The following is a 26,624-nucleotide window of genomic DNA, read 5'->3' on the forward strand; positions in this document are numbered from 1 at the left end:
AATCCAGAGGTCCAGAAAATTGCTTAGTGACTTAATGCACTTGCCTGGCAAGTGTAAGACTGCAAGTTCAAACCCCAGCCCTGCCCTCAAGCTCTGAGGCAATCATGAACAGCCCCAAGGTCTGGGACTCCTGACAAAGGGTGGGGGTGGGGGTGGGGAGAATGCCAAACTCCTTACATGTCCTATTTACTTGAATATGAGGCAACTCCTTCCTGCTTCAATGACTTCATTTCAAATCATTTTTCTGTTAACTCAGACCATTCCAGTCACTGACTTTTGTTTCTCAAACATACCTCACTTATTTTTGCCTTAGACCTTTGTACTTTTTGTTCCTTCTGCTTGTAATGATGTTTCTAGGTTTTTGCATGGCTGGCTTCTAAATATTACTCTGGTTTCATCTCAAATACTCTGCCTTACAGGCGTCTTAGCTTATCTTTGTGCAGAGTAGTACCACATAATTAAGAAAGAAACCCTATAGTGTGGTATTGGTTTGGAATTAGAGGTAGCTATATTTATTATATTAACATATTTAATATTATATATTTATAGTACATATATCTTAGCACTGACAACTCATCCTTATTGGCAATGAGCACAGATAATGCTTAGATACTTATGAAAAAATAATTTCACACTAAAGGATAAAACACTTATTAAAGTTACAGATAATTCTGTGGCTAGAGCGATAGATAGCACAGTGGTAGGGTTTTGCCTTGCACACTGCCAATCTGGATGGACCCAGGTTTGATCCCTAGCATCCCATATGGCCCCCTGAGCCTGCCAGGATCGATTTCTGAGCACAGAGCCAGGAATAGCTCCTGAGCATCCTGGGTGTGGCCCAAAACCAATAAATAAATAAATAAATAAATAAATAAATAAATAAATAAATAAATAAAATAATTCTAGGGCTAGGACAACTAAAGTATAAAGTGGTCACATGCAAAGCCAGTGCCTTCACCCCAGTATTATCTCTTTGGCCCCATCTAACTACTTTTTTTAAAAAATATATATATTTATTATTGGTTTACAAGACCATGTAAATATGGAATTAAACCTTCATACCTCAATTTGCCTCTCAGCCACCACCAAAGTTATAGTGCCCCCACACTACCAAACAAACTTTGGTAACCATCTTCCTCTCTGGTAAACACCAGTTATTCCTCAGAGACTTAAAGTTGCTTTTGTTATATTGTATAAGTTAATTTGCTTTATTATCTTTTTTTTTTTTTTTTTTTTTTTTGGTTTTTGCGCCACACCCTGTGACGCTCAGGGGTTACTCCTGGCTATGCGCTCAGAAGTTGCTCCTGGCTTCTTGGGGGACCATATGGGATGCCGGGGGATCGAACCGCGGTCCGTCCTAGGCTAGCGCAGGCAAGGCAGGCAACCTTACCTCCGGCCCCTATTATCTTTTTCTTTCTAACTTATTTGACTTAGCATAATAGCCTTAGATTCTATCCATTGTCATCAAATCAAAACTTTTTGTTGGGTCAGGGAGATAGATACTTCAGTGAATAAGATGTTTGTCTTGCACACAGCCAATGTTGATTCAATTCCTAGTACCTTATAAGGTCCCCTATGCACTGAAAGGAGAAGTTCCTGAGTGCAGAGCCAGGAGTAAATCCTAAGCATGACCACATGTGGCCCACATACATCTCACATACCAATCAAAAAACATACTAATAAAATTTTTTTTGAAACTTTATCTCCTTTTTCTTCTCCCTCATCACTCCAGCTAAACTTATATAGGTCCTCTGGGGTGAATAAAGCAAAATCTGACCAGTCTAAGGTCTATAGTGAGGAGATGTGAGAGCCCTTTCTGGGAACAGTCATTTTGCTCTATTTCTTTTTTTTTTTTTTTTTTTTGTGGTTTTTGGGTCACACCCGGCAGTGCTCAGGGGTTATTCCTGGCTCCAGGCTCAGAAATTGCTCCTGGCAGGCACGGGGGACCATATGGGGCGCCGGGATTTGAACCGATGACCTCCTGCATGAAAGGCAAACGCCTTACCTCCATGCTATCTCTCCGGCCCATTTTGCTCTATTTCTTTGGTTTTGATTGGACCCAAACTGGAACCTTACATATACCTTACAAATACAAGCACTAACAAGCATCCCAGATCCCCAACTGGGCAATATTGGTGTTATTGTATGTGCTAAGGTGATCCTAACAACCTTGCTATCTGGACATTTGGGATCCCCAGAAAGGGAGGAGAAAAAAAAAGAGCAAGTCTCAAGAATATTTAACTATTACTCAGTGTATGATGAAGCGATGCTTGACATTAAAGAATTTTATGAGAGAACCTGGGGGATAAATGTTTCAGTGGTGACAGGGCCTTTGCATCTCATTATGCTTTGCATAAGTGAGACCATGAGTTTGATTTCCTGTGCTGTCCACATGTGGTAAGTGCTCCCAGCTCTATTGTTGTAAGTCCTTAAATAATTACATGTCGAATCATGATGAACACTACGACAATATGTTTGTGTATGTGAGCACCACAACCAAACAAGTGTAATCCCTAGCAAGTACCACAAGTAAAGCATGTGTACTCTGGGAAGCACCAATGCCAAGTATGCAAGCACTACAATCAAGTATGTGTGATCCAGGTAATCATAAAACAAAACCCATAGCAACTAAGAGGGGAGGATATTAGGAGAGGTCTTCTAATTAAATGACAAAGTAAAAACTTACAGTCCAAGTTCTCCACTAAAGTAAAATCATAAACCAACTATATATAATGGAAAGTCTTTATTCCCTTAGTCTGGTTTGCCTAGAAGAGAGACACAAGCATCCATTAGCGAAAAGAGATCCTGAGCAGTATGGCACGAGTCAACCTGATCCAACAGAAGAGGGGCAAGGCTATTGAAACAACAGTTTATTGTTCAGTCTGAGGCGGAAAACTGTGTAGCTGGAAGAATTCAAGTTCTGATCAAACAAATAAAACTGAGCCCTGACTTTTAATGTACCAGTAGCTGAATCAGTCGAATCTGTCTCTTCCTCATCATAGAATAGCAATCTACTCAGCCACTGTCCAGACAATGGAGACTAAACTCTTGGCGGGAGAGAGGGGAGTGGCTGCAGTGACTGGGGATGGGGAGGGGTAGGTCAAGTTCTTCTGGGCTTGTTCCCACACACTCATCATTAACACATTAACTAAATAAGGTTTTCTACCTCCTCATTACCATTGCCCTCCCCCACATCAGTCATAAAATTAAAGAATCCCAATACTAAAACCACAGCACCACCTGCAGGAAACAAAAGAAGCTAAACCTGATGCATAAACAGGGAAAAAAAAATCTGCAGAAAACTGTTGTGAAAATAAAATAGAATTCTTTGAGGATGGAGAGATAACACAGCTGATGAGGTACTTGCCTTACACGAAGCTGACCTGTGGTCAATTCCCAGACCCTACTTGATTCCTGGAACCTTCCAGTGTGACCTCTAAGTGCAAAGCTAGGGGTAAGCCCTGAGCACAGCTGGGTGTAGCCCTCAAACAATAAATACATTATAGAAAGAAAATAAAAGATGAAATTTCTCAAAGAAAATAGCAGATCTCCGGAGAGATAGCACAGCAGCGTTTGCCTTGCAAGCAGCCGATCCAGGACCAAAGGTGGTTGGTTCAAATCCCGGTATCCCATATGGTCCCCCGTGCCTGCCAGGAGCTATTTCTGAGAAGACAGCCAGGAGTAACCCCTGAGCTCTGCCGGGTATGGCCCAAAAACCAAAAAGAAAAAAAAAAAAAGAAAAAAAAAAAAAAGAAAGAAAGAAAATAGCAGATCTCAATAGGGCAAATTTAAGTACATAGAATTGGAGGCCTTGGGGTCAGAGAGATAGCATGGAGGTAAGGCGTTTGCTTTTCATGCAGAAGGTCATTGGTTCAAAACCCGGCATCCCATATGGTCCCCCGAGCCTGCCAGGAGCAATTTCTGAGTGTGGAGCCAGGAGTAATCCCTGAGCACTGCTGGGTGTGACCCAAAACAAAACAAACAAACAAACAAACAAACAAAAAGAATTGGAGGCCTTAACAAAAAACAGAATAAAAACCATCAGAATAAAACGTAAAAACATTACAGAATCTCAACTACACACAAAGAAATGAGACTAAGACATCAAAAAAGAACTATATGAATAGGGGGCAGAGAGATAGCACAGCGGTAGGGCATTTGCCTTGCACACAGCTGATCCAGCATGGACGGTAGTTCGAATCCCAGCATCCCATATGGTCCCCCAAGCCTGCCAGTTGTGATTTCTGAGTGCAAAGTCAGGAGTAACTCCTGAGCGCCACCGGGTGTGACCCAAAAACCAAAACCCAAAACAAAACAAAACTATGAGTTCAAGATTATCTTCCTCAAAGATATTAAAATTTTTTTAATATTCTAGGATTCTGGGGGTTAGCTTACTTGTGGAGCTTCTGCTTTGAATGCATGAGATTGTAAGTTTGATCCTCAACATTCATTATCACCAAATGTGATCCCCACACTGACAAATATCACCTGCTACCATAAGTACAAACCCAAAACATTTCAACCAAGTGTTAGACATCGTGTATATCCCATACAACTACTGTGTGAGAACCACAATCAAATATGAAACCCTCAGCATGTTGCAAATATGTATGTATGCTTGCACACCACAACCAAATGTGCAACCCCAGCACTGCAAAAACAAAATAAAGTTATGGGACAGAGCGACAGTACAGCAGGGTAGGGTGCTTGCCTATTTGCAAGGGATTGATCCATATTTGAATCCATGGCATCCCATATGGACCCTGGCTCCCTGCCAGGAATGATTCCTAAACTCAGAACCAGAAGTAACTCCTGGGCACTTCTGGATGTGGTCCAAACCCTTCACCTAAGTAGAAAATTAATTTTTGTATATTTTATAACTAATGATATAATTAACAATATAAATATATTATATATAAGTAACTTGATAGGGTCAGAGTGATAGTATAGTGGGTAGGGCTATACTAGCCCAGGTTTGTTCCCTGGTTCTGGAGTGCAGAGCCAGGAGTAACTCCTATGCACTGCCGGGTATTGTACCTCCCCCAAATAGTAACTTAATATTTTAAAAATTCAGAACAGATGTTGGGATTAAAAAGCATATCACACTCACTGAAATTCAGTCTAACATGTAAAGTATAACAAGTAGATTTAATCTTTCAGGAGAGAAAAATATCAAAAATTAAAGATAAAATCACAGCATTGGAAGAGGATAAACACGATTAAGGGGGAATGAGGAAAATGAAAATATGTGGAAAACATCATTACAAAGGTGAGTATCAGTTATGGGAGTATTAGAAGATAAAAAAGAATAAGAAGGCAGAGACCATATTCAATTAAATAATAACAAACCCCGGGGCCAGCGAGGTAGCGCTAGAGGTAAGGTGTCTGCCTTGCAAGCACTAGCCAAGGAAGGACTGCGGTTTGATCCCCTGGCGTCCCATATGGTCCTCCCAAGCCAGGGGCAATTTCTGAGCACTTAGCCAGGAGAAACACCTGAGCATCAAATGGGTGTGGCCCAAAAAACCAAAATAACAATAATAATAATAATAATAATAACAACAACAACAACAAACCAAAGCCGAAGCAGTGGTGCAAGTGTTAAGGTGCCTGCCTTGCCCACTCTAGCCTAGGACAGACTGTGGTTCGATCCCCCAGTGTCCCATATAGTCCCACAAGCCAGGAACGATTGCTGAGCGCATAGCTAGGAGTAGCCACTGAGTGTCAGTAGGTGTGGTTCCAAACCAAAATAACAACAACAACAACAACAATAACAAACCCAAGAAAAGAATTAAAAAAAAGTCAAGGACTTAAAGAATATCAAAATTTTACCCTAATTAAAAAAAAAAACCTTTTTTGCTGGAGAGATAGCACAGCAGTGTTTGCCTTGCAAGCAGAAGGTCGGTGGTTCGAATCCCAGCACCCCATATGGTTTCCTGTGCCTGCCAGGAGCGATTTCTGAGCATTGAGCCAGGAGTGGCACACCATGTTCATACTACCAAAACACACAGAAGAATACTTTTCCTGGCAAAATTATTATTCTAATATGATAACTAAAGGCTTTTTGGTTAAACATAAGTGAATATTGGCCACTGTAACCAGGTCTTCAATGCAAAAAATATTGAGAGCAGTTCTGCTAAATAAAAAGGTAAAATAAAATTACAAAATCTTGAGCAAGATAAAAATAATATGGTAACAGAAAACGAAAACTGTAATATAAAAAAAAAATCCAAACAATTGGGGAGCATTAGTATAGCAGGTAGGGTGTAACACCTGAGCACCACAGAGTGTGGCCCCAGAACCAAAACAAAAAAAAAAAAAAAAAAAAAAAAAAAAACCAACAGAAGAGACCAGAAAGTATAAGAGTTTGGATCAGATTAATAGTACAGTGGGTAGGGCATTTGTCTTGCACAAGACCAACCTGGGTTCAGTCCTGGGAACCCTATATGGTCACTGCCAGGAGTGATACCTGAACACAGAGTCAGGAGTAGCCCTGAATGTGGCCCAACCCATCCTCATATCTTTAAAATAAAAATATTTTAAAAAACCCAAAAGCCAGAGAGATACTACTTTGGTTAAGATACCTGTCTTGGTGGTGCTGACCACATGTTTTCCCCCCAACTCCACCCCATCAGCACAGCCAGCGTAGTCCCAAGCACCACAAGATGCGGCCCTAAGCCCTAAATAAATAAATAAATAAATAAATAAATAAATAAATAAATAAGTAAGTAAGTAAAAAGAAATAGGGGTCAGAGAGATAGCATGAAGGTAAGGCATTTGCCTTTCATGCAGAAGGTCATCGGTTCGAATCCCGGCGTCCCATATGGTCCCCCGTGCCTGCCAGGAGCAATTTCTGAGCATGGAGCCAGGAATAACCCCTGAGCACTGCCGGGTGTGACCCAAAAACCACACACACACACACACACACACACACACACAAATAAATACAACATACAATTATTTATCCATATGAGACTCATATCAGATATAAAGACAAACATATAAAGAGGCAAAGGACTGGAACAATAGCACAGCAGCAGGACATTTGCCTTGCCAGCAGCCAACCCAGGCTCAGTCCCCAGCATATGGTTCCCAAAAACCCTTCCAGGGCTGAATCCTAAGCACAGAGTCAGGAGTAAGCCCTGAACAACACTGGGTGTACCTCCTGGAAGGAAGGAAGGAAGGAAGGAAGGAAGGAAGGAAGGAAGGAAGGAAGGAAGGAAGGAAGGAAGGAAGGAAGGAAGGAAGGAAGGAAGGAGGGAGGGAGGGAGGGAGGGAGGGAAGGAAGGAGGGGAGGGAAGGAGGGAGGGAGGGAGGGAAGGAGGGAGGGAGGGAGGGAAGGAGGGACGGGGGAAAGAGGGAGGAGGCAAAAATGAATGGCATAGTTTTTTAGGATCACAGAGAATGGCCCACATCTCTTCCCCCCCCCAAAAAATTTGCATACCTATGTTCATTGCAATACTTTTTACAATAGCTAGGATATAAACATAATCCACTTTGAGTCACGGCACCAAAAAGAAAAAAGAAACATAATCCAAATGCTATAAGACAAATGAGTGAATAAAGAAATTGTAATAGAATACTACTTTGCCATGATAATATAATGAAATCTTGCCAGTTTCTGAAACCTGACTGTAACTAAAGTGTGTCACATTAAGTGAAATAAGTGAGAGGAAAAAGGATAAATACCAGATGACTTCATTCATATGTGGTATACAAAGAAACCAAGAAATGGAATGCACAATATATGATAACAAATCATTGAACTTTAATGACAGAACTGAGATCACCAAGTGGCAGGGGTCACAGGGGTGGGGGGGAGGAAGAGGTGGACCAGAAGTGACATAATACAATGGTGGAGGTCTTTGGCACTTTGATGGTGGTGGAGATACAATTGACTTTGTACAAATAAAGCACATATATAAATACTATTGTAACCATGTTACTGCAACTACAGTAACACCTGAAAAACAACATAGAATTTGTTCAAACTCTTTAGTTGTAGCAGCAAAGCAAAACTTCATCTTATGCAAAAATGAGAATGTTTATTATTCTTACTAAAACCAACAACAATTAAAAACAAGCGTGATACAAAAACTAAATTTTGCCAGCTTAAGTTAAAAAGGAAGTTTATATTAACCATACCAGGGTACTTTACTAAGCAAAGGGCAAGCCTCATGAAGAGTTGGGACAGGGAATGGAGCACATTAGAAAACCAGGCCTCATGTTTTTCTGCTCTTCCATCTCTGTTTCCCACTTTATAAATATTTCATTTCTTTCTCACTGCAGATTTGCTATTTTTCCTTCCCAAATCAACAGATGGAACATGGCAGCCTGTAGTTCTCCATTTATATTTCTTCTGTTTCAGAGAATGCTTAGACTAAGATTAGAATCATTTGTCTCCAAACTGAAATTCCTGAGGAATTTTTAGGACCTTATCAAATCTAAAGGTGACTTTCTTTTCTGGAATCTGCAGTAAAACAGATAGTAAAACACCGTGAGATATCAACCAATTAAAACATTTGTTTTCACTGTTTCTATAGACCCTGAGCTGAAATAATTAGTTTTGAAGTGGATGTAGGACGGCATTTTCAAACCCATAAGCATGCTATATAAAAATAACCAGGTGCTTTTAAAGAGAAAATTATTCTCATCCTTTCAAATTTTTTTCCTGGGACAGAAGTGATAGACCTGAAAATGCTACAATCTTACTTTAGATGCTTCTTTTCCATTCATTATAGTGGTATGAGTTACTTCTTAGAAAGATGTGCATAAGTTTTGGCACAGTAATTTAAGCACAAATTGTTACTATTATTATTAAATAACATTTCAGGGACAAATTATATGGAGAATATTTAGGATAAAGAAAAATTATTATAGTGTGCATTAGAAATTTCCCAGAATTATAAACAAAAGTTTGATCTAGGGTCGCTCAGATGAGAAAGGAACTCTGATTTAAGTAACTTAAGTCAGATAACTATGAATGCGGTTATTCCTGTTTTGATCATGGCAGGGTTATCATGGCTGGGGGCAATTTTGAGAAATAGCATAGCTAGGAAGGGGGAAAATAAAGATGCTTTCTGGATTCCACAGAGTATTCCAGTCTCCACTATTTTATAGCTTCTTAAAAATTTTCCATTTGGGACTCCTTTTCACCTGGAAAATGCAACCTAATTAAGTATTGCCAGAAATACTTCAACTTTATAATGCTGTTGATTCAGAATTGATTTTTGATCATTGTGTATTCATTGCTTGGGAGACCATGAAATATCAAGGATTAGAACAGGGCCTTCTCACATGCAAAGCATACACTCAATCCATTGAACTCTCTCATAAAGTTTTATTATAAAGTTGGAAACATTTCAACATTACCAAACTTTTTAACAACCTTCATGCTCAGTTATATAACCCCAACAGTTTCAGAAGGTAGGCCCTAGAGGAGAAAAAGTATACTGTTTAACAAAATCATGGCATAGTAAGTATTAAGTAGGTAGTAGGTGATTTAGGTATTTGAAGATCATAAAAACTAGACCAGGAAAGTAGCTGAAATGGTAGAGCACATGCCTAGCATGTGAAGGACCTGAGTTTTATGCCCCAGCACCTTGCGCTCCTTTTCCCTACAAGTGCCCAGAGATGTGTGCCTCCTACTATAAAAACACATACACAATACAAGAACCAGAAATGCTGATGAAAATATTATGTCTAGTCCGCATATATTGAAAAAAAATGAAAGTGTTAAAAGTATAAGGAAATACTATAGGTTTTATTCAAAAATATATTTGTGCTAAAGATTTAAGTATTTATATTGTATATAGAAATACATTTAATATTATTCATATTCATTGATGAGATACCAAAAGTTGAGCTTAATGTTCATGATATTACTTTAACTCTTGTAACTTTCTTTGTTTTTAGAAATAAGAATCAGCAAGAGAAGTAGTACCACTCTAAGACCAAGAAAAGCAATATTAGCCTAGAAGCTTGAAGAGACTAAAAAGCTCATAATTCAGTTTAACTTTACATGATTTCTGTACATACAAAGTTTCAAGAGAAAATGTCACCCAGTGTTATCTTGAGGATACTGTATTTCAACTTCTGTATTTCTTCGTAAAAATATTTCCTTAATGTCATCATCAGTTTGATCATCAGAAAGTGCCTGGTTCATTACATTTTCGTTACATTCATCTAATGAAATGGTTGACATGTATGAAGCAACTTTTCCCACTAGAAGTTCTCTATTAAAAGGCACTGAAGAACTCCTTTCTGATGAAAAGTCCTCAGAAAACCAGTCTGAAGTAACTTCTATACTTTCACTGTAACTGGAATCAGATGGTTCTTTTGATAAACTTAAGGTACTGCTGCTATAATGTGTTGCAGAGTTGGTCTCTGAGGAGTCACAAATGACTTCATTTCTTGGAAGACAAATTTCATCTTTAGAGTGGTCACTTGCTGTAAATAAAATTTACATTTATTATAAATATTACATTTTCATGAACCAAATCATAATTATATGGACAATATTTCTTATTTTTTTTTTTGGTTTTTGGGCCACACCCGGTAATGCTCAGGGGTTACTCCTGGCTATGTGCTCAGAAGTTGCTCCTGGCTTGGGGGACCATATGGGACACCGGGGGATCGAACTGCGGTCCGTCCAAGGCTAGCGCAGGCAAGGCAGGCACCTTACCTTTAGCGCCACCGCCCGGCCCCTGACAATATTTCTTTTTAAGATTGTTTTCTATAATAGCTAGGTGGATGCTATAGTAAAAATTCCAATTTGCTACCAACCTCTGTAAAATGTAAATATGTATTTGAGAATTATTTTTTATGCTAGTCAAGGAAGTACAAAATTCTATTCTAGATATAATCAATCTATTTAACAGTAAACAGTCTAAAGAGGTTAGATTCCAGTTCCGGTATTTCAAGTCAAATCTGAGAAGGTAGACAATTTTACTACTTTCAGCTAAGTATTGCATAATTTTAGTAATTTATGCCTATATAAACAGGTAGATTACAAAATGTTTGCCTTATAGTTGGTAGGGTCTATATAACTAATCAAAGTTACAATTAGTTGGCCAGAGTGATAACACAGTAAGTAGGATGCTTGCCTTGCACACTCCTGACCCAACTCCTCTCCCCAGTATCACATATGGTCCCCAGAGCCTGCCAGGAGTAATTTCTGACCGCAGATCCAGGAGTAACCCTTGAGTGCCTCCGGGTGTGGCCAAAAGCCTCCCAAAGTTACAATTAGTATTTATGGGCCAGAATGATAATATGTGATCCCCACACTTCATATGGTTCCCAACCCCATCGAGTGATTACTGAGAGCAGATTTAGTAGTAATTTCTGAGAACTGCAGGGTATAGGTCCTACACAAAAAAAGTTACAATAGTATTTCTACAGAATATTGCTACCTATAATGCTGTTCAAAATAATTCCATAGGGGCTAGAAATATAGTACTGCAGGTTTGATCCCTGAGCCCACCAGGGGTGATTCTTGAGCATCAGTAGGTATAACCCACCAAAAAATTCCATATCCCATTTTTTCCACTTAATAACTCTTCTAGGTAGTTATAATGCCCTATCACTGTGCTATCGCAGGACGGACTTGAGTTCGATCCCCAGCGTCCAATATGGTCCTCCAAGCCAGGAGCGATTTCTGAGTGCATAGCCAGGAGTAACCCCTGAGCATCATCGGGTGTGGCCCAAAAACAAAAGAGAGTGAGAGAGAGAAAGAGAGAAAGAGAGAGAGAGAAGTCTGAGACTTAGAGAAATGACTCACTATAAATCAAATTCAAAATGGATTTCAATCTGGATTTTTGTTACTCATACTTCTCCCATTGCATGAATTATGCTGCATAGTTTTACCTTAAACTGTTTTAGAGGTTGGTCCCATGGCAGTGGTTTATCAGAACTTCTTAACGTTAGTATCACAAAAGTTGGTATATAACTCCCCCCCACTGCTCAATTTGACTGGCTTAAAGAAAAAAAAAACTGTTTTAGAAAATATCATTCATGGGGCCGGAGAGATAGCATGGAGGTAAGGCGTTTTTGCCTTTCATGCGGAAGGTCATTGGTACAAATCCTGGCATTCCATATGGTCCCCCGTGATTGCCAGGAGCGATTTCTGAACATGGAGCCAGGAGTAACCCCTGAGTACTGCCGGGTGTGATCCAAAAACCAAATAATAATAATAATAATAATAATAATAATAATAATAATACCATTCATATAAAATCTTTTTTTTTTTCGTTTTGGGGCCACATCCGCCTATACTCAGGAATTACTCCTGTCTCTGCACTAAGGAATCACCCTGGCAGGTTCAGGGGACCTATAGGATGCTGGGGATCCAACCTGGATCAGCCACATGCAAGGCAAATACCCTGTCCACTGTGCTATCACTATAGCCCCAATATTCATATAAAACCATGGGATAACTTCTATGATAATGGAAATGGGATTGAATCCAAGTAGGCTGTAGGCAAGACAAATACCCTATCCACTATACTATCTCTTCAGCCCTAACTCTCAATCTTTTTTTTTTTTTTTTTTTTTTTTTTTTTTTTTTTTTTTTTTTTTTTTTGGGCCACACCCGGTGACGCTCAGGGGTTACTCCTGGCTATGTGCTCAGAAGTCGCTCCTGGCTTGGGGGACCATATGGGACGCCGGGGGATCGAACCGCGGTCCGTCCTAGGCTAGCGCAGGCAAGGCAGGCACCTTACCTCCAGCGCCACCGCCCGGCCCCCTAACTCTCAATCTTAATATATAAAATTAATTTACAAAATTGTTCTAAATGCCTTATTGTATTTAGCATTCCTAAAACTATGTTAAGGTGCTACAACTCATAAACAAAATGTAAATGGTTACAAGACACTTTTGGCTCTGGTATTACTATATGACATTGACTATAAAGCCTTTAGGTGTAAAGAATAAAAAAATTAAAATTTACATTTTAAGATATGAACATGCAAATTTGTCTCTAAAATTATTATGCCCATTCCCATGTAGATTTGTTTCTCCCTTAAATTTTTTTTTTTTTTTTTTTTTTTTTTTGGTTTTTGAGTCACACCCTGTGACGCTCAGGGGTTACTCCTGGCTATGCGCTCAGAAGTTGCTCCTGGCTTCTTGGGGGACCATATGGGACGCCGGGGGATCGAACTGTGGTCCGTCCTAGGCTAGCGCAGGCAAGGCAGGCACCTTACCTCCAGCGCCACCGCCCGGCCCCCTTCCTTAAATTTTTTATAGTTACACTTAGCTATCATTTCCTTAAGGTCTGAATTGCTTTTTTTTTTTTTTTTTTTGGTTTTTGGGTCACACCCGGCGGTGCTCAGGGGTTACTCCTGGCTGTCTGCTCAGAAATAGCTCCTGGCAGGCACGGGGGACCATATGGGACACCGGGATTCGAACCAACTACCTTTGGTCCTGGATCGGCTGCTTGCAAGGCAAACACCGCTGTGCTATCTGTCCGGGCCCCTGAATTGCTTTATACTGATTACAATTTATTTCAAGCAAATTGTTCAGAAGAATTACCTTTTGTATATTCTGTTTCATTTTTTCTTTGCTCCTCCTAGATAAAAAATATGTACTTTAAAAACAGAATTGTTTTAATTATTAAAATACACTTGATGCACTAATATATTTTAACAAATTTTTGGGGGGGCCACTGACGCTCAGGGGTTACTCCTGGCTCTGCACTCAGAAATTTCACTCCTGGCTCAGGGACCATACGGGACACTGGGGGATCGAACTCAGGTTCATCCTGGGTCAGCTGCATGCAAGGCAAACGCCCTACTGCCCCACCATCACTCTGGCCCCTTAATATCATATTTTTATGAAATTTGCCTCTTGTTGTATTATAAACTTATTTCACCAAAGCAAAAATAACAGAAAAGCAAAAGTGTTGAGTACCAGCCATTTGAAAAACAATGTGGATTTTTAGTCCTACAGTCCAGCACCAGTCAGCCATAAAAGGGATCCAACCCTTTAAATGAGACCCTAATCGTGATTGACCCCAACCCTCAGTATCTTAATAGTATCTTAATCACCCCATTGTGAGATAAAACAAATTTCACAAATTTTCTTCTACTGAAGTATTTGTTGGTAATTTCATTTTAACAAACAATATAAAATAAATTATGTTGTGCCTGCTAAGGGGGCAGGTTTAGGGGGGTGGGTAGGAAACTAGGAACCATAGTGGAGTAAGGTGGTGGAATTGCTGTTAGACCACTGAACAACTGTAGTATAAATAACTTTGAATACTATAGGTATTTAAATAAAGTATTAAATTAAAATAAAATTAGAGCAAAGGGAATTGAGAAGTAATAAACTTTAAAATTTATTTGACCATTAAATCTGCCTTCTTGAAAACCCTCCAGGAATAATAACAGCACAATTGCATGATAGTTACTATATAACCAGGCATTCTTTGCAGGTTTTATGCATATCGATAACATTTAATTCCCATGAAATTTCCTGAATATGAAGTCATCCTTATTTAACAAGTGAAAAAACAGACACATAAAAGCTAGGAAATTTGCTTAAACTATGGTAGAGCTAGGATTCTAACCCTGTGATCTGATTCTACAAACTACATTTGACTACAATCCTATAATGACTCCAGTAGGTATGTATGGCCTGTTGTGGTGAAATACAAAATCCTGTATGCAAGCGGGACTCTCATGATTTTGTTTCCAGGATCTTTTCAATCAATCTCTTCAGTGAACCTAGGCTCCAAAATTAACTATTTTTTTCCCACTGCACTTGTTACTCTTCCTTTCATATTTGCCATTCTTTGAACATAAAATGTCCTTTGTTCTTTATACTCTTGTGAAAATCTTTTTGTTGTTGTTTGTTTTTTTGTTTTTTGTTTTTTGGTCACACCCGGCAGCACTCAGGGGTTTCTCCTGGCTCTACACTCAGAAATTGCTCCTAGTAGACTCAGGGGACCATATGGGATGCCAGGATTCGAACCAAAACAATGACCTTCTGCATGCTAGGCAAACGCCTTACCTTCATGCTATCTCTCTGGCTCGCTAAATCACAGTTTTAACTGCCTACTGGTCTCTCCCTTTTTGGGAGGAGTGTTTTTTTCTTTTTCTTTTTTTTGATTTTGGATCACACCTGGCAGTGCTTAGAGGTTACTCCTGGCTCCACGCCAAAAATCACTCCTGGCAGGTTCAGGGGACCATATGGGATGCTGGGATTCGAACCAATGACCTTCTACATGAAAGGCAAATGCCTTACCTCCAAGCTATCTCTCCGGCTCCGGGAGGAGTATTTGGAGACACCTACAGGGACCACTCCTGACTTTCTGCTCAGGGGGTCACTTCTGGCAGTGATGGGGGACCATGTGCAGCAGTGCTGGGGATAAAATTGGAAATTTAGTCACATATAAGTGCCTAACTTCCTGTACCATCTCTATAGCTCTCTTCTTTGTTTCATATATATAACACTGTTAGGTACCGCAAAAAAAAAATTAAAAGTTAATTAGAGTTTGGAGAGATAGCACAGTAGTAGGATGTTCAATCCCTGGCATCTCACATAGTCCCCAGAGCCTGCCAGGAGTGATTTCTTCTTCTTCCCTTTTTTTTTGGGGGGGGGGGCACACCCAGTTTCACTACTCCTAGCAATGTGCTCAGAAATCGCTCCTGGCTTGGGGGACCATATGGGATGCCCAGGATTGAACCCAGGTCCATCCTGGATCAGCTCAGCTGCATGCAAGGCAAACGCTCTACCGCTGTGCTGTTACCCCAGCCCCCAGGAGTATTTTTTTTTCACACCCAGCAGCGCTCAGGGGTTACTCTTGGCTCTATGCTCAGAAATTGCTCCTGGCAGGCTCGGGGGACCATATGAGATGCCGGGATTCGAACCACTGTCCTGCATGCAAGGCAAATGCCTTACCTCCATGCTAACTCTCTGCCCCCCCCCCCCGGAGTGATTTCTGAGCACAAAGCTAGAAGTAATCCCTGAGCACCCCTGGGTGTGGCCCAAAAAAACAAAAAGAAAAAGTTAATGACTTATCTGCTATTTGTACAATGTAGTACAGTGGGTAGGGAGCTTGCCCTGCAGAAGACCAACCCAGGTTTAATCCACATCATCCTATATGGTCCCCCAAATCTGTCAGGAGCAATGTCTGAGTGAAGTCAGAAGTAACCCTTGCATACCACTAGGTGTGGTCCAAACACAAATAAATTTTTATATATACTCTTTCCACTTGTACTACACTAGCATTTTAAATGTAATGGTTAATATAAGCAAGCCCAAAGTTTAGAAAACAAGGTTTAATAAATTCTTGTAGAATAGTACTTAATTTTTGTTTTGAGGTTATTAATTTATCTCAGTAAATTTAATTTTTTTATTTACATTTTATTATTTTAGGGGCAGAGAGATAGCATGGAGGTATGGCATTTGCCTTGCTTGCAGAATGACGGTGGTTCGAATCCCGGCATCCCATATGGTCCCCCGAGCCTGCCAGGAACGAGATTTCTGAGTGTAGAGCCAGGAGTAACCCCTGAGCACTGCCGGGTGTGACCCCAAAAAACCAAAACCAAAAAACATTTTATTATTTTATTATTTTTGAAGACTATACCTGATAGTACCCAAGGGCTAATTCTAGTGGGCTTGGAAGACCATATAGGATGTGGGGCATCAAACCCAGGTTGGCTGCATGCAAGGCAAAATGCCCCACCCAAAAATGCCCCACTCACTGTACTATCACTACTGCCCCCTAAAATTTTTATTATTTTTAGGGTTTTTTTTTTGGAGGGGGCCACACACAGTGATGCTCAGGGGTTACTCCTAGCTCTGTGCTCAGAAATCGCTCCTGGCTTGGGGGACCATATGGGATGCCGGGGGATCAAACCGCGGTCCATCGTAGGCTAGCGTGGGCAAGGCAAACGTCTTACCACTGTGCCACCACTCTGGCCCCTATTGTTAGTTTTTTTTAACTTTATTTATTTATTTATTTATTTATATTTTGGTTTGGGGGCCACACTCGTCGGTACTCAAGGGTTACTTCTGGCTCTGCGCTCAGAAATTGCTCCTGGCAGGCTCGGTGGACCATATGGAATGCCAGGAATCAAACTTGGGTTCTTCCCAGGTTGGCCGCGTGCAAGGCAAATGCTCTACCTCTGTGCTATCTCTCTGGCCCTAAAATTTTTATTTTTTTAATTTACTAGTTTGGGTAACATGGTTACAGGAGTGTTAACTCACATGATATTTTTGGTTTTGTTTGTTTTGTTTGGGGGCCACACTCAGCGATGCTCAGGTGTTACTCCTAACTCTGCATCTAGAAGTTACTCTGCAGGCACTCAGGGCACCATATGATATGCCAAAGAGCTATTGAACCAAGATCTGTCCCATGCAAGGCAAATGCCCTACCAGCAGTGCTTTTGCTCTTGCCTCAACTTCCATGATTTTGTTTTTGTTTTTGGGTCAAACCCAGCAGTCCTCAGGGGTTCCTCCTGGCTCTACACTCAGAAATTGCCCCTAGCAGGCTCAGGAGACCATATGGGATGCTGGGATTTGAACCACCATCCTTCTGCATGCAAGGCAAATGCCCTACCTACATGTATCTCTCTGGCACAACTTCCATGATTTTATACATAAATTTTATGTATAAAATCATAGCAGCTTTCCTACAAGTAAAGTACCTAAGACCCTCCACCACTGTTCTTGATTCATTTCTAGTTCTCTGCTTTAACTTTTATCTCCAAAACTTTTTCCAAATAAACCTGGTAATTTTACTGTTCTTCTACATCATTTCTCTTCATCATTATAACAACAACTACAGGGTATGACATAGAGAAGCAACTGAAAAAACACACTTTCATTTAGCTTTTCAGTTTCCTATAGTATAGGCTCTAACCACTTAACTCCATGTTTCATCCTCCCAATTTAGAAGTAATAGTGGGCACGTATTTTAAATTATAAAGGCAACAATGCAAATGACATACAATCCAAAAAAGTTATTATAAAGAATGCTGTAAAATATACTCTACCTGTACCTGGAATGATCCCGAATGAAAATTTCGAGAAATAAAAACGCAATTTGGCTGAGATTTAAATTGCTCCTTTGATGGTCTTTGTTTCCATTTCTTATCAGTTTCTTTACATGTGAGATTTTGAAATATTTCTCTAAAACATTTAAGAAATAATATTACTAAATATTAATTATATTATAAACAAATTTAAGTTGTTCAATATTTCCACATAGTTTTAAAGAATATACTTATATATAAGTTTACTTATATATATATACTTACTATACTTATACTGATGAAAGTACAATTTATAGGTTCCCTTCACATATGCTACAAATTTCATTATACCTATTTTATTCATTGAATGTAAGTTAAGCTACTTCTTTTATATATAGATACTTTAAACTATGTTTTATTGAAAACACTGTTTTTTAACATCCAAGAGGACAGAAATTTAAAACTACTGATCTAAGGCTCATAATAAATTGTCCCATCTGTGCTGACCTAGCTATTCTAATAGGAAAGTAAAGGAAGCTAAGATTTTCTCACTAGGGTTTGAGGAAGACTAAATTGGAATACATTATTTTAACGTAGGCTGTTTACTATATCCTGTAGTGGTAGAAACCTGCTCTAGCAGTGTTTAAATCTGCTCTTGTAGCATCTGTTGATATAGCATATTAGGATTCGCATTCAAGAATTTTTATTTTTGTTTTTGGGCTGCACCCTGCTATGGTTAGGGAATCACTCTTTTTTTTGGGGGGGGGGGAATGGGGAGCACACCCGGCGGCTGCTCTCAGGGGTTACTGCTGACTATGTGCTCAGAAATCGCTCTTGGCAGGCTCTGGGACCATATGGGATGCCAGGAATCAATCCGGAGTCTGTCGTGGTTTGGTGGAGTACAAGGCAAACACCCTACTGCTGTGCTATCGCTCCAGCCCAAAGGGATAACTCTTAATGAGCTCAGAAGTCCAGATGGGGTGCCAGGATCAGCTACGTGCAAGACAAGCACTATGACTTACAATATCGTTAATGATGGTTTCCTATGTATGTAACCACAAACATCACCAGTGTACACATCTCCCTCCCCCAAAGTTTCCAATGCCCCTTCTTTACAAACCCCTCCAACTCAGTTTTATGGATCAGTTGTGTAGTTCTTGTTGGGTAGCCTTTAGGCTCATGGAAATTTAAAATCTCAGTGCTCTCTTAGCTGAGTAGTTAGACCAAGTTATAGTGCACATATATGTACTTGTAGCTTTCTGAGCTCCCTCCTGAAGAACTGCCAGCCTAGATGGCACTGACTGTGCTGGATGTATGAAAATATTAGATCCATGAAGATATTAGTTATAAAATAAAATAAAATAGGGCCAGAGTGATAGCACAGCTGTAGGATGTTTGCCTTGCACAACCTGGACAGACCCAGGATCGATTCTTGGCATCCCATATGGTCCCCCTAAGCCTGCCACGGGTGATTTCTGAGCACAAAGTCAGGAGTAACCTAAGAGCACTACCAGGTGTGGCCCAACCCCCCAATAAAATAAAAAATAATAAGATATAAAATAAAATATCTCAACTTTATAATATCAGTTCTACAACCAATGTCAAGGATATGCCATTCATTACTGTCTAATCCCTTATTTGTTGCACTATATTACACTGATGAATGAGATCATGTTTGTTCTTTCACCTCTAATTTATTCCACTTAACATGATGCTCTTCAGTTCTATCCAAATTTTAGTAAACTGCAAGCTACTTTCTTATTACTGTATATGTATGACAAGAGTGCTCATACATTGCTGTGGGAGTATATGCCTACTTTAGAAGATGGGCAATTTTGTATAAACTTACACAATACATCAATTCTATTCTTACATATTAGTAGTAGAAGTACTACTCAAGAGAAATAAATGCACATTTACCAAAAATAATTACCAAAAATACAAAAATGTTCATATCAGCTTATTCCTAAAAGCAAAAAGTTAAAAATGACCCAAATGTTCATGGAAAGGAGTATATAAAAAAAGAAAAGGAGAATATATAAACAAACCATGTATAGATATACATGAAATATGACTCATCGATAAAAAGTAACTGCAGATAAAAATAACAAATTATCTCAAAAATATTATATGTAGTAGAAAAAGCACACACAAACTAATCTCAAATATATTAAGTGGAAAATGTTTGCTGAAATTTATGCTATATTTTTAACATCTTTGTACTATTATATATGTTATATCTAGAAATGTTAAATTGTTACAAACATGGGGCCCGGAGAGATAGCACAGCGGTGTTTGCCTTGCAAGCAGCCGATCCAGGACCAAAGGTGGTTGGTTCGAATCCCGGTGTCCCATATGGTCCCCCATGCCTGCCAGGAGCTATTTCTGAGCAGACAGCCAGGAGTAACCCCTGAGCATCGACGGGTGTGGCCCAAAAACCAAAAAAAAAAAAATTGTTACAAACATGTAAATCATCTATAGATGACAAAGTCATCTATAAAAGGGGAATATTATGCTAACTAATGGAACTCCTATGAATAAGTGATATTACAATAAAAGTACTTGGCAAAGTGCCTGATACATAATAAGCATTCAATGTTAGTTATTATTATAATAGAAATATCATCCTGCTTATTAGAAAATTCTAATGGCACAAATAAGATACAGACTTCATATTCTTACAAATCCCTATGTAAACTGGCCCTTAATACCTCATTAGTCTCATTATTATTTCTTCCTCAAATCTAGTTCTTCTTTATAACTCATATTAAATACAAAGTAGCTAACGAGAGGTCTCCTGACCATTGCCTCTACTTGTTCAGTAAGTGTCTCCTCTCAGTCAAGGGCATTGAAAATCTGTGAAACAGGAACCTTTTCAGACTTGTTCACAGTTACATTCTCATCACTTCAAACAATACCAGGTAATGAATATTTGTTGAGAGAATAAGTAAAAAATTCCCAGTTTTCTAAGACTTGTGAAATGAGCAGAAAATATTCTTTTTCTGGGATATTGAACACTAGAAAAGATGAAAAGACAGTATTACAATATCTATTATGGGGCCCGCACCCAGAGGTGCTCAAAGATTACCCCTAACTCTGTGCTCAGGGATCAGTCTTGGGGATGATCAGGAGACCATATGTAGTGCTAGAAAATGAATCCAGGTAGCTGTGTACAAAGCAAGAGCCCTCCCCACTGTATTATTTTCTCCAGCACCTGGTTCATTATAATTTTAATCAAATAAGAACATCAAATTTCAAGTTGGAAAGTAATTGAGGTGTCAAGTATTTTCTTTTTCTATCTTTGGCAAAAGACATGTAAACCATACCCAGCTCTCAAATATCTCTTAAAGAAAAGGAATTATGCCTGGAGATGTTTGAGGAACATATCGGATGCTGGGGATCGAACCTGGGTCCGCCACATGCAAGGCAACCATTCTTCCTGCTATACTATCACTCTGGCCCCTATTCTCTCACATTTTATTCTTAAATTTTCTTCCTCACATTTTTTTTTTTTTTGTGTGACACCTGGTAGCACTCAGGGGTTATTCATAGCTCTGTGCTCAGAAATCACTCCTGGCAGGCTGGGGACCATGTGGGATGCCAGGATTTGAACCACCATCTCTCCTGAATCAACTACATACAAGGCAAACACCCTACTGTTGTGCTATCTCTCTGTCCTCTCTTCCTCACATTTTAATGCATATTACAATAGTACTATAAATATAAATAGTACTATAAATTGTACCACTAGAAATTCTTTGTTTAGACTCTTTCAAATATATAAAGCATTCAGTTCTCAATTAAAAGGTCTATTCGGCAGCTTATATACTAAAATTGGAACAATACAGAGAAGATTAGCATGGCCCCTGCACAAGGATGACACGCAAATAAGCGTTCCATATTTTTAGTTTATATGCAAAAAAGGTCTATAAACAAATATAAATTATAAAATTATCATTATGATTATTACTTAAGTTTAGTATCAGCTGAAAAAAATTTACACTCAGTTTTTAAAAGAAAAAAGTAAGTTATTTTAATAAGGCTTACCTTCGTTTGCAAATTAGGAACCACAAGGCAGATGCTAAAGCAAAGAAACCGATTCCCAAAGTAAGAGCACCAGTGGCCAGAAAATAAGTTAAGTGGTTAAAAAAACCTATAGGAATAAAGTATAAGAGGTTTTTTTATGAACGTATCTCTATTTTTATACATTAACTAAATAACATAATAAATTACATCACAAAGTATAGTGTTAGGACAATAACTAAGAAGTTGAAAGGCCTGAATTCTGGTCCTATGCAATTCTAATAAATTTATTTTTCTTTGTTTTGGGCCACAGCTATCTGTGCTCAGGGCTTACTCCTGGCATAGGGATCATTCCTAGAAGTATTTAACTCCTGACTCTGTGTTCCAGGATTAATCCTGGTGCTCAGGGACCATATGCAGGAAAGGGATTTAGCCACATGCAAGGCAGGCTTCTTACCCTCTGTAATATCTTTCTGGCACCTAATAAATGTCAATACCCTGAGTTTAAAAATTACATAGGATTTGATGCTGATTGGATTCTAGAACATTTCTCTAATACAAATATATAAATTTTAAATTTTGTTTGTTTTGACACTAATACCACCTCCTCATCAATTTTTTTCCTTTGCCAGTCTATTTGTGTGGGTGTCTGTGTGTTTGTGTGCGCACTATACTTTACATCCACTGATTATTTCCATTCCCTATCTTCATCTAAATACTTTTCCAGAATTTCTTATTAATGGAATCATACAGTAATGACCTTTAGAGTCTCTCTATTTTTCACTTAGTAAAATGCATTTGAGATTTATTCGTGTTGTTTTATTCCTCCTCAATAGCTTGTGTCTTTTTTATTGCTGAGTGACATTCCATTTTATATATCTACAACATTTGTTTATTCCCCAGATGAAAGACTTACAGCTGTTTCCAGCCTGTTTAGTAGAACAAAAGTCACTATAAACTTGTTTACAAGTGTTTGGTGAGTTTAAGTTTTTCTTTATTTGTTTATTATTTGTTTTTTGGGCCAAACCTAGCAGTGCTCAGGGTTTATACCTGGTTCTGCACACAGGAATCACTTCTGGCAGTGTTGGGGGGCCATATGGAGCACTGAGGATCAAATCTGGGTTAACGTTATGTAAGGCAAGTGCCCTACCAGTTGTTTTGTCTCCAGGCCCACTAGTACTTATGGTTTGTTTGTTTGTTTGTTTTGTTAGCATGGACCACACCTAATATTGTTTAGAACCTACTCCCAGTTCTGTACTAACAAGATCTATGCGATGCCTGGGATTGAAAAAGAATCAGAGGGCCCGGAGAGATAGCACAGCGGTGTTTGCCTTGCAAGCAGCCGATCCAGGACCAAAGGTGGTTGGTTCGAATCCCGGTGTCCCATATGGTCCCCTGTGCCTGCCAGGAGCTATTTCTGAGCAGACAGGAGTAACCCCTGAGCAACGCTGGATGTGGCCCAAAAACCAAAAAAAAAAAAAAAAAAAAAGAAAAAGAATCAGAAAAGCACTTTAACCCCTGTGCCATTTCTCTAAACTTGTATTCATTAAAATTATTTTTTTTTTGTTTTTTGGGCCACACCCAGTGATGCTCAGGGGTTACTCCTAGCTATGCACTCAGATATTGCTCCTGGCTTGGGGGATCATATGGGACGCCTGGGGATGGAACCATGGTCCATCCTAGGGTAGTGCTGGCAAGGCAGACAGATGCCTTACCTCTAGCACCACCACTCCGGTCCCTAAAATTAATTTTTAAAGTTGCCAAATTGTTTTCCGAAGTCTTAGTTGCCAACCAGTAACATTGAAAATGTTCAAGTTGGGCGCCAGAAAGATAGCATGGAGGTAAGGCGTTTGCTTTGCATGCAGAAGGACATTGATTCAAATCCTGGCATCCAATATGATCCCCCGAGCCGGCCAGGAGAAATTTCTGAGCATAGAGTCAGGAGTAACCCCTGAGCGCTGCCAAGTGTGATCCAAAAACTAAAAGAAAAAAAAAAAAAGAAAATGTTCAAGTTGCTATGTATTATCATTACCATTTGTATTGTCAATTTTATTTTAGCCCTTTTAATAGATGTGAGTGATATCATTATAGTTTTAATTTTAATTTTAATTTTCTTACTAATTTTCTACATACTTACTTATCATCTACATTTCTTCTGTAAAGTATTTGTTTAAATCTATTGTTTTATTTATTTTTGAGAATTAAAAATCTCTAGCAATAGATATCTCAGTAAGATATTCTGGGAAAGAACTGGGTTCTGAAAAAGATAAAGTAATATGCATGACCCCTGAACCATAGATACCATCTATGGAAACAACCATAATTGTCTATAACATCACCCAGAAGCAAACCTCTACCAGGGAATACCCTACCGCTGCCCTGGCATTGACATACTCCAAAAAGTGTTCTCTTAACACCCAGACGACTTAGCAACAGCAACAACCTGCTTGCAGGGCAGGGCTCTCTGCATCTAATGGTAAGGTGTAACTAGAGGATACTCCACATCATCCTGACTTCGATGAAGGAAATGCACAGAAACCAGACCCTTTAACTAAAGAAACCTGACACCAACAACAGCTAATGTGCAAAAGAATTTCACAGGGACCACAGAGAATGACTCAGGGTTGAACAACCTAGTATGCCATGAGGGATAATGTCTCCTTATATTTAGGCCAAGACTTTTTCCCCCCATTTTCTCCATATTTTGCTGGGTCTATGCAAACAACAATAATTGCCACTCTCACACTGTTATTATTGTATTTTTTAACTCATCCTTTAAAAAACAAAGGAGCTTACAAAACTTTAAAAAAAAAGTAACTAGTAGGGCCCGGAGAGATAGCACAGCAGCGTTTGCCTTGCAAGCAGCCGATCCAGGACCAAAGGTGGTTGGTTCGAATCCCGGTGTCCCATATGGTCCCCCGTGCCTGCCAGGAGCTGTTTCTGAGCAGACAGCCAGGAGTAACCCCTGAGCACCGCCGGGTGTGGCCCAAAAACCAAAAAAAAAAAAAAAAAAGTAACTAGTAGAATGACTGTCTCGAATACAGGCAGGGAATGGGAAGGGAGGGGCATTGGTGGTGGTGGGAATGTTGCACTGGTGAGGGGGGGTGTTCTGTTAATAACTGAAACACAACTACAATCGTGTTTGTAATCATGGTGTTTAAAGAATTTATATTAGGGCCCGGAGAGATAGCACAGTGGCGTTTGCCTTGCAAGTAGCCGATCCAGGACCAAAGGTGGTTGGTTCGAATCCCGGTGTCCCATATGGTCCCCCGTGCCTGCCAGGAGCTATTTCTGAGCAGACAGCCAGGAGTAACTCCTGAGCACCACCGAGTGTGGCTCCCCCGCAAAAAAAAGAAAGAAAAATAGTTCTCTCACAGTAATGTAAAAATTTTGTTGTTACTTGATACCTATCCTAAGAAAAGCTATAGGCTTGTGAAAATTCAAAGTAAAGTCATAATGTAAAATAACTCATTCACTAAAATATATTTCTAAAGGGCTGAAGTGAATGTACAATATATAGAGTGTTGTCTTGCATGCAGTCAACCTGGGTTTAAACCCCAGCACCCTGGTACACCACTAGGAGAGATTTCTGAGTGTATACTCTAGGAGTGATTCCTAAGGGCAGAGCCTGGTATGGCCCCAAAACAAATAAATAAATGAAAAGTTATTACTGGAAATTTGAATGAACCAATATATAGAATGAACCAATAATAAAAGCACTATGTATAATTATTTGCACAACAAAGCTGGAACCAAATTCAATGGAAATATATGGCCCTAGATGCACAATTTTGGAGGGTATTAAAGTTGAAAAAGAACAGTAAAATAGACTCAAAATATGTAGAGAAAGAAAATAATAAAGAACAAAAATAAATAGAATTAAAATTAAGATTCTCTTTTTTTTTGTTTGTTTTTTTTTTGTTTTTGTTTTTGGGCCACACCCGGTAACGCTCAGGGGTTACTCCTGGCTATGTGCTCAGAAGTTGCTCCTGGCTTGGGGGACCATATGGGACACCGGGGGATCGAACTGCGGTCCGTCCAAGGCTAGCGCAGGCAAGGCAGGCACCTTACCTTTAGCGCCACCGCCCGGCCCCAAGATTCTCTTTAAAGACTAGAAAGGGGGGCCGGAGAGATAGCATGGAGGTAAGGCGTTTGCCTTTCATGCAAAAGGTCATTGATTCGAATACCCCCGGCATCTCATATGGTCCTCCGAGCCTGCCAGGAGTAACCCCTGAGCGCTGCCCAGTGTGACCCAAAAACCAAAAAAAAAAAGTCTAGAAAGGTTGACAAAATCTTAGTGTAATTAATGAAAAATTTAAAAGATAGTATAAGAATGTTAAAATACAGGAGAACATAATTACAGCTATAACATAGATTAAAATAAGAAAATGTGTTCAATAAATTTATACTAATATATTAAAAACCTAATACTAAATAATGTATACCTAAAAAATGACTCAAGAAAGCTACATGAACATGTATTCATTAAATGGAACCAACAGTTACAAACCCCACCCCCCAAAGAAAATAGCAGGTCCCAATACCATAATTCCTACTGTATACCCATGACTCAAGGGTTTCTTATCTTATATAAGTTCTTCCAGGAAAGCAAAAGAAATTTCTGTTTGT

At 39.3% G+C, this 26,624-nt stretch overlaps 1 protein-coding gene and 1 non-coding gene across 2 annotated transcripts; one reads left to right on the plus strand and one right to left on the minus strand.

The window, feature by feature from the left end:
• Positions 1–10,054: 10,054 nt before the first annotated feature.
• On the minus strand, positions 10,055–22,129 carry C6H1orf185 (chromosome 6 C1orf185 homolog; the record flags this gene model as incomplete). Its single annotated transcript, XM_049775478.1, has 4 exons — positions 10,055–10,446; positions 13,525–13,561; positions 17,994–18,129; positions 22,020–22,129. Coding segments are annotated over 4 exons (675 nt in total), but the record flags the coding sequence as incomplete, so codon positions are not given.
• Positions 21,777–21,878, plus strand: LOC126013085 (U6 spliceosomal RNA). Its single transcript, XR_007497418.1, has one exon. It is a non-coding gene; the product is annotated as a U6 spliceosomal RNA (small nuclear RNA).
• Positions 22,130–26,624: the final 4,495 nt, after the last annotated feature.

The sequence above is a fragment of the Suncus etruscus genome, chromosome 6 (genome assembly GCF_024139225.1).
Source record: "Suncus etruscus isolate mSunEtr1 chromosome 6, mSunEtr1.pri.cur, whole genome shotgun sequence".
In the NCBI taxonomy this organism is placed as follows: Eukaryota; Metazoa; Chordata; class Mammalia; order Eulipotyphla; family Soricidae; genus Suncus; species Suncus etruscus.